Below are 16223 nucleotides of genomic sequence, written 5' to 3'. Positions count from 1 at the left end.
TGGACTCTACCTAAAATCTGGCAGGTACTTAACTCATGTAACGCCATAATGTTATCGTGTTGATTTAGAATCTAAAAATGGAATTAATAGACAAGCAAAAAAGGACATGAAATATGAAAATATTACCAACATAACCCATTCAAATAGGAAAAAAATGAAATAAATAAAAATAACGGGCATAGGAACATAGAGCCAAGCGAGGCTCTGCTCTTAGCAGCCCTTCAGTGAATATAGTCGATGTTCCGCTGGCGGTTGTCGGGGGCCGAGTCTACTCGCACTACCTAGCAGCCGTGGACCGGCTTACAGGCTGTGCTAAGTTAAGGAGAGTTTGGCCCGCTTATAACATAGCCCGATCACGAGAGCTCTTGTGCCAGACGTGTGCAAATGCATTAAAGATTACGGCGGTCTGCACGGGGCACTGGCCCATAGGGGACCATGCCGCTAGACTCGGCATACCCTACAATTCGCATTGCCGAAGCTGCGGAGAAGGAAGGGAAACCCTCATGGACATTCTCTGCGATTGCCCAGCTCTTGCTAGAGTCAGGCTACGGACACTGGGTAAACCATTCTTTGGGGACCTCAGAGAGATTTCTAGCTGCGGGGTGGGAGAGCTGCTTTCCTTCGTGAATGCTACGGGCTGGCTCTGAAGACCCGAGCCGGCTAGACTCTGCCTCCCTGCTCCCATAACAGCAGTCAGGGTCTTAGGAGTTTGTGGCATCAAAATGGCGCACCACTGCGCTAATTGGGCTCCTCGGTGCGGTCACGGATACCTACCTACCTACCTTCCCCCATAAATTTAAGAGACACCTAAAATGTCGAATAAAACTGAGTATCAATAAAAAAATATGTTGTATTTTTTTAAATAATTTTTATTCATTGTTTTTTTGTTGTATTTTCATTTTTTGTATGTTTTTTTCTTGTAATTAAAGATCTTCACAGAGATTTTTGAGGTTATAAAATGGAGTTTTTCTTCTCTTTCAATATTTCTTACTTTTGTTTATTTTAATTCTTTCTCTTCCATTTCCATATTTGCCATAATTTCAATTTCATTCTTCATTTTCGCTCTCATTCATAATTTGTTTCTTTTTTCTTCTTCTCAATAAATTGTTATCGTTATTAAAGTAAGTTTATTTTGTGTGTTGTGTAGTTTATTTTTTCGATTTTTTCATTTTTTTCTTCATTATTTCTTATATTGCCTAAATTTATGATTAAAAGTATTATTTTAATTTTTAATTATTCTTCATCTTTTTGTTTGTTTGTATTTCATATTTATAATTGTTGCATATTACAATGCTCGCATGTTTTTCTTGTGTCTAGGTTTTTTCTTTTGTATGGTTAGTTGCATTTTCTTGCTGTTGATGGTTTTATATATAAGAGGGACTTTATTGTTGTTTATATTCTTTTTCAAAATTTTAATTTACTTTTGTGTATGACGACAGTTTTTGAATAGAGTGATTTTGGATTCATTCATTTTCGATACGTTTACATGCATCCGGCTTCATCTATTTGCGTATATGTATAAAAAAGGGCGTTAAAACTATAAATTGTAGTTGAAAGAAAAAAGAAAGTACAAAATGTAAAAATGGATGATGATATTTTATGTTTTCTTCTCATTTAGAAAATTATATGGGTTGATTTCATTCCCTTAGTTTATATTAATATTGTATTGTAAATTCTATTTTGTGGGAGTTGTGTGTAATTTTATTGTTTTGTTGTTTTATTAAAATGATTATTACCCTTACACTTACAATTTCTAATTTTTTCTCTGTTTGTGTGTATTTCAATTTGCTTACTTTAATGTTTGCTTCGTGTCTATTGTGATTTGAATTTTCCATTACCTTTCAAATGTGCTATTAAATAGTTTTGGTTTCCTTTTCAGTTTATTTATATTTAAATAGATGTTAGGATATTGACTTCACTTTCAAATGACAAGAAATCATGTCTCCAGCGAAATCGGATTTTTTTGGTCAGACTAAAATTTTGAGTAGAAATTAGAAAATTGTAATTTTGCACTTGTTGTTGTTGCTTTTGCTGTTTTTCGTTACAGTTCTTTCGTTTGTTGGTATTATTCTTATCATCTACAATAAAATTCTGTTGCTTTCTTCTTTCCGTTATGAATAATATTCTAATTGTTGATACTAAAAATATTTTGTTTAAATTTAATTTTTGTTGCTCAATCCATCCTGTTGCTGATGTTGCTGGTTTATTTGTGTTGCAATGTCGCCATAACAATTGCCCTTGGCCATACGGGCGCGCTGTTCATCACCAACAAAACACAGACAGCTCACCGGTGTGCTCAGGATTATGCCAAGATGTCACAGAACGTGTGTTAATCTGAGGAAAGTCAAAATATATTATTTTCACGCACTTTGAACATTTGTGCTATAATAAAAGTGACGCTAGCATTGCTGGCTGACACAGGAATAAATTGCACACTCTGTATTTTTATATTCGGAATGGAAGAATTCTGCATACCGAGTAATGTTGCATTCTCAAAGAACGCGGGCACCCGCAGAGACCTACCCAGAATTCCGCCGAGCGGAGAAACGACTTCACAGACGGAAGAAGGAAGCCTGGGAGAACCAACAGATCTGTCAACTCGAAAAGTACAGGGAGCAACCAAAAAAGGGAAATCTGATTTCCGACAGAATGAACATATTGGAACGATGGGTTGAGTATTTTGATGAAGTGCTCAACAGCAAATATATCGACGAGTTGGGGGTCCCGCTAATTGAAGACGACGGACAAATGCTGCCACCTCCAAGCATAGAAGAAACAGTCCGTGCAACCCGGGCCCATAAGTCGCCAGGAGCCGATGGAATTACAGCCAAATTGCTTAAACATGGAGGCGACCAACTACACCAGATAATTCATCAACTAATGCTCAAAGTGCGGGAGAGCGAATCAATGACTGACGACTGGAAACGAGGCATTATCTGTCCCATACACAAAAAGGGGGATGTCACGCAGTGCATCAATTATAGAGGTATCACGTTGCTGAGTTCTATCTATAAGATATTCTCCGCGATCTTGCTGGACCGGATAACCCCATACGTCCAGAACATGACGCATAGCCAAGGTAAAACTGTATACGGCTATGAGAGAATTCAATATCCCGACGAAATTAACAAGACTGACTAGGCTGACCCTGACAATGTGTGAGGCTAGATAAAACCAGCAAGATTACTCCATCAACATCAACTCCATTCAACATCAACAACGGTCTAAGACAAAGAGATGCTGTATCATGCGACCTCTTTAACCTAGCCCTCGAGAAAATGATTCGTGATGCAGACGTAAATGTGAGAGGCACCATCTTCTTCAAGTCCACCCAAATACTGACCTACGCGGACGATATTGACATTACGGGAAGAACAACAACAAGATGTGCAGTCTACCTTCATCCAGATCGAGCAGGCGGCGTAAGATCTCGGGCTACACATAAATGAAGGCAAGACGAAGTACATGGTGGAAACGTCAGTACCAAAAAGGAAAGAACGAACAACATCGAATCGTAGTAGACTACAATTTTGAGACCGTTAAAAATTTCTCCTATCTAAGGTCGAAAATCACAACCGATAACAGCTGTGACGATGGAATCCGCACACGGTAGTTGGCAGCCAATAGAGCCTATTTCAGCTTACAAAAACTGTTCCACTCGAAACGTCTCACCATAGCCCTTACTGCACAAGAGTATGATCTTGCCTCGGAAGCCTAGGTTTTTAGCAAGAAAAATTGCGAAGAATCCTCCGAAGAATTTTTCGCCACCTACATGAGGGGTGTCTGGAGTTCCTTATTAAGGCAGGCCTAGACCAAAAGAAATGATCCTTGGTCGTATTTATAGGCATCAAAAGTGCTCAATCATGCCCACGCACCATCGCTGTCAGTCTAGTAAAATATAATGGAGCTTCCTCAAGGAATTTCTGAGAGACTTGCACTCATCCTCAACTGTCCTGCGACATGTGTTTCTACGGCGATCCACGCATCCATGGCACAGTTATCAGCCCTTCGTTAAAATATGGCCGAGCCACTTTCACGTCCGCTTCTACGAGTAGTTAACACATCTGCGGGTATTTGGCTCACACGCCAACATAATTCTTCGTTTGAAATTGTGTCCAGGCAGAATACCTCGAAAACACGGCAGAGAAGGGTATATACAAACGCTTAAAGCCTTCAAGTGACGGTGACGATCACTTTCCATGTACTGCCTTCAAATGGCAACACAGACAGGGCATTGGTGCAAAATAGCAAAAACTAGATGCTAGTGTTTATGTATCTACATTTTTATCTCAATGCAGCATGTGACATTTGTATTGTCATATATCGCCCGGATAAGAGCTAACAGTTTCTGGAGAATTCTCCGCCTGTGCAGGACTCAGGGTACACTCGCTGTTGGCTCTGCCATAATTTTCCCCGAAATCGGTAAAATACCCATGATCTAAACTGTGCATACTGCTCAAAAATTATCCACATGTATAGTCAATGGGTTCAGAATAGAAATCGCACATTGTCAGTCACGCTTTCGGGGTGCTCTATAATACATTCCAGGATAATTTTAGGTATTAATTTCTAATATAAACAATAAGTTCCCCTACATAAGACTACCAATTCTTTGGTCAGCGGATGGAAAGTACATTGAGGAAGGAATAAGTTGGAGAGCAAGAAAGAGCTACAAGACCGACTGTTCACCGGTCCTTCCACTTTTCTACCAACCAGGAGAAATCAAAAGATTTACATAGTGGAGAAGATAGGATTTAACCGAAATGTATTGTATCGAACTACAACAACTTTCAAGGCAGAGGGGCTCACAGGATAGGGGCCACAAGAAGCCAACATGAAGGCTAATATTTGGCAGTTTTAACACATGGGCTGGAAAGTGGGCAACCGAGAGGAGAATGCTATCTCATATTCGTTAGCAACACATTAACTAAGAGAGTATTCTATAACATTTCAAATAAGGTACCCCACAAAAATGAGTCGACCCAAAAGCGTGGCTGTCAGATGTAGGGATTCTGCTCAAAGAAGTCCCAGTTGAAAATATGCCAATTCAAATTTGTAATATAAAGTCTGCCCTCATGCCAAGATGGCAATGAATGTAATCCCAACACGCTTGCACTCCTTTTCTACTGTTCTACGAGAAATGCTGTTGGGGCGACCCACCTGTCGGTCATCCTGAAAGAGTGACTTTTACTGCATGGTGTAACCACTCTCTGAGAAAAATCTCGGATTCCCAACGATTCCATACGCATGGAAGCAGCAGATCTACAGTAACTGCAACAATGAATAAATCTGCTGGGATCTCCTAGAAACCCAGCGGCTTTACTTCGTTTGAGCCTATTGAAGGACGACATGATTTCTCTCTGCTTGAAGGAACAGTTTATAATTGGATTTTACCGTGACTAGCCATTTCACCTACAAGAGAAAGAGCTTCAGCGAATGTAATACGGTTAAGAACCGCAGTGAAGTATTCTTTATACCCCTTCAATTGCCCGGATGAGGAGTCGACCGTTATCGTCCTTCACAAGACTATGGAAAGATTTGCGACAACATACTAGTTCTTTCATTGTGCGATATGCGCTTCTGAAAATATTGCGTTTTGTAGAATATGCTGCTTTCCTGATCAGCGCAATAACTTCCGTTCATCGATCCGCTTTGATGGTTCCGCAGTCAGTCATCCGAAGAAAGAGCATTTTTTATGGCAGCCCAATGCTCATTGATATCTGCCCTCCAATAAGCAAGATGGCTATCCCACTGTCGACCGACAGCTGCATCATACAAGCGGTCGATGTTGAACTTGGGGGATCGCACCTCTCCAACTCTGCGAGAAGTGAGGGATGAAATAAGCAAGCGAACGTAAGCGACTATTAGATGGTGATCCCTTTGAAGCCGATATCACCGTCTCTCTTGTACGCACATCCAGAAGATAACTCCGAAATCTGCTGTTGGTCGCAAAGTGATCGATCTGATTGCTTATTCGGCACCGTTTAGTTGTAAGCCCAATGATCTTTTGGCAGGTTCTGCGCTCCAACAATGTGCCACTAATGGCGGTGGAAGCTGCAGACCGTGTTTCTCCACCTTGGCATTCAGATCACCCATCACGATCCAAACGTAATCTTTAAGAAGCCTCCTTTGAACTGCGTGTAATTGCTCGTAGAAAACAGCCTTCCCTACTGTATCGCAAATCTCTGTTGGTTCTTAAAAGTGTACAAATGTGATGCTTATTAACCTAGGCCAGAATCTTTTAGTCAGAATCCTGTCAGAAACCCGCTCGAAGAGCGAAAGAACCGTCAAAAACATTCCGACACCGGGTCGGCTATCACCCGGCGTTTCAGAATACAAAACTCATTGCCATAAGTGTGGAAAGAGGAAGAGTAGTACTCTTTAGAGTTCCACCTTCTTACTTCGCATAGACTCAGGGTGTTCCGTTTATATCGTTGGAATTCTCACTCGAATTGTAAAAGGCGGGCATTCTGAGGACCCTCGCTACCATTATACATGAGCGTGTACGAATACCACAAACCAATCATAATCCGTTTTCGATAGCCAAAGGTCGTAGTTGCGAGGTAAGTGCCTATTCGAGGCGTTGTTAACGTTCCAGTGGTAATAAAATCTAAAAATCTGCAGGTTGTTTGCCCACAAATTTCTATCTCTTTTAGTCGCCTCTTACAACAAGCAGGGGAGTCTTTTGAGTGTATGTACATATAATTGTTGCGATCGACATTGTTACTAATATAACTAAAGATGCGGGAGAGAGAGAGAATTGCGCATTGATTATGCGGACGAATACCGAACTCCTAATCGTGTGACTCCTGCATTGCGTTCTCGAAATAGGACCGAAAACATACCGAACAATATGCAGTATCTTACATAGGTCCAAACTATGCCCATCCTTAATGACCATTATATATATTGCATATATAGATGTTATATCCTTCTAACGAGGTGTTGATTCCACGAAGAATAATTGGGGCTGTTGGATGTCTTCTCAAAAAGGCCAACGTCATACGCTGCCGTCTAAAATGAATTGAAGCAGCATGAGTCAGCGCCTTCGACAGAAAATAAGCAGAGTTCAGTTTCTGTTATAATTTAGCTTTATGAGTCCTTTGTTGTTCCACTTCTATTCTTGTACATGCAATTTTGCACAGTTCTTTGCCATTTAGCACTAATCTTGATTCTAGAGGTTATGGTTGCAGTGTTTCTACTGACAGAGGGTAGGCTGGTTTCCGCGCCGCATTCTCCTGCATTGACCACATTAATACCATACAGGTCATTTTGGAACAGTGCGCGGAATTCAGCTCTTCTCTGCACCAGCTCCTTATCGATTTCCAGATAGCGTGAACGAGGAGCGTATCTGGAGTGCTCTACTTAGGACGGGCAGTCCGGAAAAACTAACAGCTATTATCAGTGCGACATATGATGGCGCAATATGTCACGTGCTGGACCGAGGTAAAATCTCGGGGGATTTTCAGGTCCAAAACGGAGTCCTCCAGCGTTGCATCCTGTCACCGATATTATTTCTTCTTTTTATCGGTGACGTTCTTCATGCTGCCATGTCCAGAGGACGTGGTGGAATTCAATGGACGATGGCATCTTTACTCAAACACCTCGACTACGCTCGTATGCGATATGATAGGCAGACGTGGCAGCGGATAGGTCCCAATAAGGAGGAGCGACAATTGCATTGCGGGCTATGCCAGGCATGAAATCCACTCTCTTAGGATGGCCAACAAGTGGGTCATCCCAACAGCACTTGCCGCAAAAGAGTAGAGAAGGAATGCAAATGACTCGGGAATTCGTGCGGAGAGCTGAAGCGCATTTCAAGTAACTGCGAGCGATGGCGCCATCAAGAGTGAAAGGCAACCATATATATACAATTTGGCTTGAAAAATGCAGCATTGATCATCACGCACATCAAAAAATCAGAACTTTCCTATATCCTTGCTACTATCCTCGATTCGAAGTTCGATTCGACGATGCAAAGTTTAACCAACGTGTTGGGTTAGTACTTTGTTTCCAATCCCTCAGGTATTTATAGCGAGTAAAGTCTGTAGTTTTTTTTGGAAGCCACATACATATGTATAGATACATAGGAGTGTATATAGAGCGGCCCGTTTCTGCTAATCTAAAAGCACACTTAGTCGCCGCACTCTTTGCATATGCATAGGTTTTTAGCGAGTGGTGTAATATGTAAATTATTCTTTGCCCCTTCTTCAGGCCAATTCCTTCCTCTTTCCTGGTGGGTCACATTAACATCGGCTTCTACTTTATAAATTCAGTATTCATTGATTAGGTTCAACCCTCCTCGTCTACTAATCTTTTTTTCGCTCACGACGCTAATGGAGGGTATACATATTTGGACGCAAAAGGCATGTCTATTTGGGGGTTTCGAAACTTGAAGTCGTGGAGATCCAAAGTTGCTGAAGATGAAGAGACGAATACGGAAATTCAGGGTTCAATATGCGCTGAAACTCCATTGGATCATCACCAGAAGGCTGCAACTCTTTCTTTTATATTTCGGTTCCGTTAGTACTTTTTGTCTAGAATTATTCCCCAGAAATATGCTGGAGTTTTGAGGAATCGCAATCAACACAAGCACAATTTCGGGAGGAAGACATTAAAACTATTATCTGTTGTCAACTTGATGACTTCATATCAGGCTAGTATAAAAGTTTCTAATAATATCCTTGGGATTTTCCTGGAGAGTAATAGATTGCAATTTGAGGGAAGACTAAGAAAATCCATAAATTCAGTGTTGATTTCGGGAAGAGGTAAATGGTTGTGTCTGCATAGTGCATGCATCAGATGTACTGAGAGCGAAAGTTATACGTCCTGCATGACTCAAAGGACATCATCCTCGGGATAAGCGCATGAATGTAAAGAAATGCGTCTCTTAATTTTCTGAGAGCTCTATAATGAGGAATCAAAATAAAAGTTTTGCAGTTGGAGTGGTCAAGTACAAATCACTGAATAGCTTGTAGTTAGTTTATGCATATATATATTTTTTTTTTCTACACTTACTTGTTGCATTTTATCAAAATCTAAACATGGCCGATGTGGTCGTTGCAGTCGCTGGGGAGCATGATGTGTTCGTGGTGGGCGGCGGCGTGGTGACATTGCACAATGGAACAATTTCGCTGGCGGACTAACCGAACGGACATCCATTGATAGGGCGGATGATGGACTGCTCATACTGTTACTACTGTTATGATGATGGTGGTGATGATGTAAAAGGTGGTGAGGTTGATGATGATTATTTAGCGTTGACGATAATGATGATGTCGTAGATGTTGCAGCTGAACCGGCTGCTGACGATGATAAAGTGCTGTTACTGCTATCACAAGAAATTCTAATACTTTCTATGCCGCGACTTGTCTCTGTGAGAATTAGTGGCGTTGTGGCACGAAACAAACTATGGCTTCGATTTGGTTTTAGGGCTTCCAAGGGCGGTGATGTGCGAAAATTAACTGGAGGTGCTGGAACTGGTTCCAGCAGATTTCGGACCTAAAATTTAAATAAAGTTTTAGTGGTTGGAACTTAATAAATACAGAAATCATGAGTTTCAAATTTTCGACTAAATAAACTAACTTTAGTTATAAGAACCAAAACGGGCGAACTGGTGTTAGAAAATCAGGAGAACTTGTCAAACATGGAATTCAACCGACTTACCTCATCGTCTGAACTGTGTGGTAGAGATCGTTTTCTTGTTTCTAATATCGTGGAATTAGCTCTTTTAGGCGATTCATCAAAAACTTCCTCTTCAGGTTCTACAGACGATGATTCGGATGCAACAGATGTTGGCGTAGGAACAACTAAAATACTGGCAGCTGCCGCCACCGATGCTGATCCATTTATAACTTCTAATTCTTCTTCGGAACTATGTTGATCATACATAAGGTGGGCTTGGCCTAACATTGCAGGTGATTCCGACGAACAGGCTGTGTCTGTCGGTGATGTGGTATCGTGTCTTGAACTCATACCTAAAACAGATAAATATATATATGTAAGCGATTTGTGCGACATTGCTGATTTTTATTTTTTTATGGTCCCGGTCTTCCCAAAAATTACCAGGATTCAGTAATAAACTATATTAAAACGGGTGAACATTAGCAGTTAATTATATTCATTGAATTTATTCTTCTTATTTGACTGGTCGACAGATAAAATCAGCCCTTGAACGATAGTAAGAACATCTTCTACAACTGGAGAAATATCAGCATGTATCGAGAGTAATTTTCTAGCAGGAGGTCAAGCAGTAGAAGCGGGCTATCTAAGGTGATTTTGATGATAATTTTAATTCTAGTTCAGTTCCGTACATCCGCTCTCCGATCAATTTTTCATGTTTGAAAACCGATAGCGATATTTATCAGCTTAAGGTGAGCGTTAACCTCTCTCAAGAATATGCTCAAGAGGATGGTCAGAAAACCAAAAGATGGATAATTAGGTTTAAAAAGTAAAGTAAAAGTCCTACGTCTTTACTACGCTTGACTTCAAGTGCAGTCTAGCTTTGTAGAAAATTGAAATTTTCCATACAATTTCTTTATTATTATTGTTTTCTTCCCATTTTTTTATTTTCAGGGGTATTGCACCTCAGTTTCATTATAATCACACTTAATCCAAGTGATAAGCTTACAGCTGCAATAAAAACACTAAGAATACAAACATCCATGACGACTGGGATTTGAACTTGGGCAACGATGAGGAGAGTTGAGTCCCGCCTGACAGACTGGACCAATCACCAACTTTCTCCCACTTTGGTGGCCCACATACACCTCTTTTCCGAGCCGAGCACCAGGACGATTGATTGTTTCGCCCTAAGCATCATCAAATGCTCGACTTGTTAGCACTGATGAAGGAAAGAAGTGGTTCCTGAAATATCGGTATTTGCAAGACCAAAAAACTAACACTAGCGAATAGGAAAAGCAAGTTTTATTATTTCAAATCGAATGCTGTTTCTCATCTGTCCTGCCGTAATCTCGCTTTTATATATAACCGCAAACATAGCATGCATATTTACGCTGTTGTTTAAGGGGGTTATCCCGTGTGAAGGTCTTTTTTTCGTTCGCTTTTTGAAGACCTGCATAGTGTTACAATTTTTCACCATATATTTATTAATATGTTGAGGGTACGTAATAATTTCTAGCTCGATATCATAGTTCACTATTCAAATAAAAGGTGGCTTACTCGCTCGCCTCCAAAAAAGGTGTGTTTCGAGGAGAGAAAATTCAGCCTTTGCTTGGCTCAGAGGTGCAGTCTACAGGGTTCTCACTGTAACTGAGCATGTTCCAGCACATATAATAAAACGATGGCTCTTGGTAGGAAACTGCCGTTGCGAAGCGGAGGATTGGCTTGACATTTTGTCTTGAAGCCAAATGTTTCGAGTCCGCTGAAATGCGTCAACGACAGTAGAGACAGCAGCGGGGCTACAGACCCGTGCAATACTAAGAGATTCTGGCGCAGGGGTTCGGAGTATTCACATTCAGCATCGTCACTTAGCTGCCGAAATTCGGCGGTTCAGTTGCAGGAACCGTGAATCAAAGCGTAAATGCCTTCCATGAAACCAACTACTGGAACTGTGGGGAGAAACGACGTCGGTATGACCTTTGTACAGCACTATGCTACATAGTTTCTTGTTGCTGCGACATTTTTAAGTCGCAACGTCCTCGCAGTAATGTAAAAAAATGTTTGTTAGGGAAAGCGCAGAAAAGTGCAAGAGATGAACCGCGGCAGACATCATCCCCACACCTCCAAAATGATTAACTGTATTCCTATCCTTGCCGCAACCTAGAATACCAATTGACCGATTTGGCTATGGTACCGCAGCTACTATAAAACCACCATTTAATTGTCCCTGCACCATCACTAGTATATGTATGTATACATATTTAAACTACACAAGCGGATAACATGAAAACCCCAGGGCTCTAGTCTTCATTTACGTCAATTATGATAATGAATATAGTGCAGCCTTCAACTTTCTTGCTTGCTCTTGCTTGCTCTTAATGGGAAACCTAGCCTTGATATTCATCCGTCCGCGAAAGTAATGATTTTGAGCCAAAGTTAATTCGAATAGGGGTGAATGAGAATTGATCGGAGGATAGTCGTATGTTAACTGACCTTACGATTCATGATAGAACTAAGACTATTATTTTCTTTCTCCACCATCTTAGACTCAAAACTTGTACCTTAGCGCGGGTTCTGCATGAAGTTCTAACTGGCATCTGATCTATTTGTTATATCTTTGGTTACGTGGGCGAAGAAAATGTGATTGAGGTTAATCAAGACAAGGATAAGTTGACGTCCAGCCGTCAAGAAAAACTTTATATTTTCTTTAACAGCTTCCCGTCTTTTCATGTTAAGGGCATAGGACACACAAGTCTAACAACACACGCCTTTGCTGTCGGAGTTCATAAATCTATTAATATTATATAAGCAGAGCCATTTTTTCAGTCTCCCCTGTGGTCGAGAAGCTTCTCTACGTGGAAATTGATAGGATTTTATCACTGGGAGCTCTTCAAAAGTTGCTATTCGTCTGAACTTCGCTGGGTATTTCTTGCTGTGAAACCTGGTATAGTCTATCTTTATCTAGATGGACACTGGGTAAATACTGCCTCTGAGTAAGGCAATGTAATGCGTACGAAATCATGCCACGGCTGAAGGGCAAGGTAATTCCTGCCCACAAGGGACAGCAAGTTTTTTTACGTTAGTGACTTACTGTTCATAACAGAGACGTCTAATCAGATTTCTGTCCCTTTGCCGTCGAGAAAAGTGCATATGGTGTATAATAATAATCGTTGGCGCAACAATTCATGTTGGATCAGGGCCTTGAAGTGTGTTAGAGCACTTCATTCAAGACCGTAACGGTACACTAGGAGGCAATGTGGTCAGCATTGCACTCGCCCGAGATTATTACCCTGATTTGACTCAGGTACTCATTCACAGCTGAGTCAACTGGTATCCGACGTATGGTGTATGGACGTGTGAATATGCGACGCGCTTATTTTACGTTAAACATACAAAGGATGCCGAAAGTCAGACACTTAAATTACATAATTGGTAATGGGATCATTTATACAGATCCAGACAAGGTACAAGATATTGCTTATTCCTCCATTCTAAAACAGTCAGGTAACTGAAACGGTCTCTAGGAATCTGTGATTGGTATCAGTGCTTTCAGACACTTGCGTAACACTGATTGTCCTACTTACAAACATGTTACAAAATAAACGCCACTTTCGTTAGACTGAAAAAGAAACTGCGACCCTTGGTACATTGAATAAACCATCCACCATCCATTGCGACATGATGCAATGTGGCATTGGTGTGACGATTATGCATAAAACAGAGAAGCTAGAGGAAGTGATTTCTATCAAACTCTGGAATTTGAAGGTGTACAATTGGCTGTCTCCCGCGGTAATCGCTCGCGCTCACGATGCTACTTTGAGGGCATAGGGACGGGGAGTTTACAAAACCCTGAAAAATTTGCAATGTTGGCTCTACTGGTATAAAATGGTTTCTCAGGTCAGCAACTAAATTGCGAATTGTGAAAAGTGGAAGTCGTCAACAGCTCCCATCCCCAGATACCAGCAGCCAATGGTTCGTCTCCGATAGAGTTGCCCACCAGCTGTATATTGATCCGATCGGGTTGTACCCCAAATTTCGTGCATTGAACTTAGAGGTCATATTCGTTATCGATTTGTTGTTTAAGTTTCTTTTCATGGAAACTATGAAAAATTTTACGTGAATATTATGGGTGAATATCCCAAAAAAAAACACTTTTCTTTGTATTCAGGAGCGCCGTATCTTTCACTTTTGACAACGATATTCAATTTAAGTCTGTACTATTCTATAACCTCCTGCAAAAATCTTACGTGTTTACAACCATACGATATGTACATATATTAAGTCGGCTCAGATGGCCTACTGTTTCTTGTGCTTTATGTTCCGGAAAATATACATCGATCGAAGCGTTACGTCATGTCTTTGACAAACCACGTTGAATCAAGGAAATTCGACTGCTTATAAGCCATACCTGATGTTCCCTTAGATTTATACTCCGGGGAACAGATTGCCTTCCTTAGAGACTAAGTCCAGAGGCGCATCCAACAGGCTCCTCAAGTAGAGTGAAAGGTGTACATTCTGCGGTCTCGGTCTAGTAAGTATGGAATTAACGACAAATCAACGGCAACGCTACGTTGGACCAGAAATTTCAAAAGCTTGGATAATTGCGAGGGTTGGTGATAAACTATAGAGTACAGGTGCCCAGATGGCAGGGTAGGATAGGAGCCCAAAGAACATCGTACCTCAATACTGAGTCTTCCAGCTATAAACTGTATAGTAGGTCGACCAGCAGCCTTCTTTTTGCTTCAAATTCAACATCCCGCCATATCGACAACATTTCGTGGTTTCCCTGGTCAATGCACGAAATTTCTGTTTCGATGCAAATTACCATCAAATTTAGTGACACGATTTTTTTTACTAGTTCCACGAAATGGGCTGAAATATCCAACTGACCACCCACATTCTAGAGTGGAGACTTGCAAACGCATTTTGATGAGGCATTTTAGTTGAGCTACACGTAGGTGCTGATGGATCTGTACGGTCAATATACAACAATTTCCAAAATTTTTGAATTTCTGTCAACCCAAATGAAAGGTTCTGGCATGATATTTACTACCATGTCCTACATGAAATTTACGAAAGCAACCAGAAATAGAATGCAATACACCCACTGCCCAATTAGCGATTATCATGAAGGTCCAAAAAACGGACTTTCTATGGTCGATCAGATATTTTTAGTAAAACCCCTCGATAGTTTAGATGAGGTTGATGAGGTTTTTGTAATTTAAAATCGGCATAGTATAGTATCGACTGAAATGTATTGTGAATTTGACAATAAGCTTATTTGAATGACTGAAATAGCAATCCTTTTCAGGAGCCCCACCGGTCAGTTTAGAGCAGGGTCAAAATAAGAAGAGCTACGTTGTCAGATAAATACCTAATTCCGCTACAAGAATATTACGATTTAAGTTCACTTAATAGTAGCTGAAATTGACTATATGAGTATGATGGCATGATCTTTGACACATGCCAAAGAAGCCGCAAATGTAATTGGACTAATTCCAGGATTACTTTTAGTTTTCTTAAAAAGGGGGTAAGGGGTCTATGTTACTATAGAAATACGAAATATGGAGATTACTTCCACAAGCTCCACTCGGCTCGTAAAGGGACGATATAAAAAGACTCAGACGCGTTATATATAATTGAAGAATCGGGAAAGTAAAAGATCAATCGACGCAATATGATTTTCCAACAAGAAGATACGGTGGCTAATTTGAAATATCAGGTGCGTGAATTCAAAGTCGAAATTTTCTACTTGATGGTAGGTCATCAAGTGGTGGCTAATTTTGAAGCTCTATTTGACAGCTTTCAACATGGTCGATGGGAAATTTATAAAATATGAGGAAAAAACAGCGTTTGCAGGAAGTTTTACTGCATTTCTTTTCTTGAAGAAATCTGTCGCAGCACGCATTCAATTGCTTATAATAGCATACGGATCGAAAACATAAGTTTACGAATGGTTCAAACGCTTCAAAAGTGGTGATTTTGCCATCAGTGACAAAGCGCGTCGGATAGCCAAAAAAGTTTGAAGATGACGAGTTAAAGGAAGGGGTGAAAGAAAACTCGCGTCAAACTCAAGAAGATCCCGCAGAATTACTTGGAGATGATCGAACAACCAACCAATGAATGATTGATCCAGAAAGAAGGACATTGGGTGCCGTATGACCTGAAACCGAGAGATGCGGAGAGATGATTTTGTATGTGTTAACTGCTTTTCGCCTGGTAACAACAAAAAGGTTTCTTACATCGTATCGTGTTTGACCCTGAGCATAGAAAGTCGTGGGTAAAGCCATGCAAGCCATCGACTTTCATTCCATTCATGCATCCAAGCTCATGCTTTTCATATGGTGGACGTAGTTTACTATGAACTGCTGAAACCGGAACAGGAGATCTCAGCCGATCGCTACAAAGCAAGCATTGAAGAAAAAACGGTGCCAATTAGAGCAGACACATGATACAGTTATTCTTCAACATGGCAATGCTCGAGCACATCTTGCGAAATTGGTCAAAACATACTTGAAAACGCTCTAATGGGAAGTTCTGTCCCAACCGCCATACTCACTTAATATCACCCTGACCGTCTTTCGCAAAGGAATCCGTGAGCT

General features: G+C 40.8%; 1 protein-coding gene across 4 annotated transcripts in view; it reads right to left on the bottom strand.

Moving 5' to 3' along the window:
* Positions 1 to 851: 851 nt before the first annotated feature.
* LOC119649262 (NEDD8-specific protease 1) overlaps positions 852 to 16223 on the bottom strand; it is a 326154-nt gene continuing 310782 nt past the window's right edge. For all 4 annotated transcript variants that reach the window (XM_038051353.1, XM_038051372.1, XM_038051365.1 and 1 more), the window contains 3 exons: positions 9667 to 9977; positions 9019 to 9501; positions 852 to 2334 (listed from right to left, as the gene is read on the bottom strand). In XM_038051353.1, the coding sequence (XP_037907281.1) occupies positions 2263 to 2334; positions 9019 to 9501; positions 9667 to 9977 (866 nt within the window). In that variant the 3' untranslated portion in view covers positions 852 to 2262. The remainder of the gene's footprint in view (positions 2335 to 9018; positions 9502 to 9666; positions 9978 to 16223) is intronic.

This window comes from Hermetia illucens, chromosome 1 (genome assembly GCF_905115235.1).
Source record: "Hermetia illucens chromosome 1, iHerIll2.2.curated.20191125, whole genome shotgun sequence".
Lineage (NCBI taxonomy): Eukaryota > Metazoa > Arthropoda > Insecta > Diptera > Stratiomyidae > Hermetia > Hermetia illucens.
This window is presented reverse-complemented; position numbering and strand designations above follow the sequence as displayed.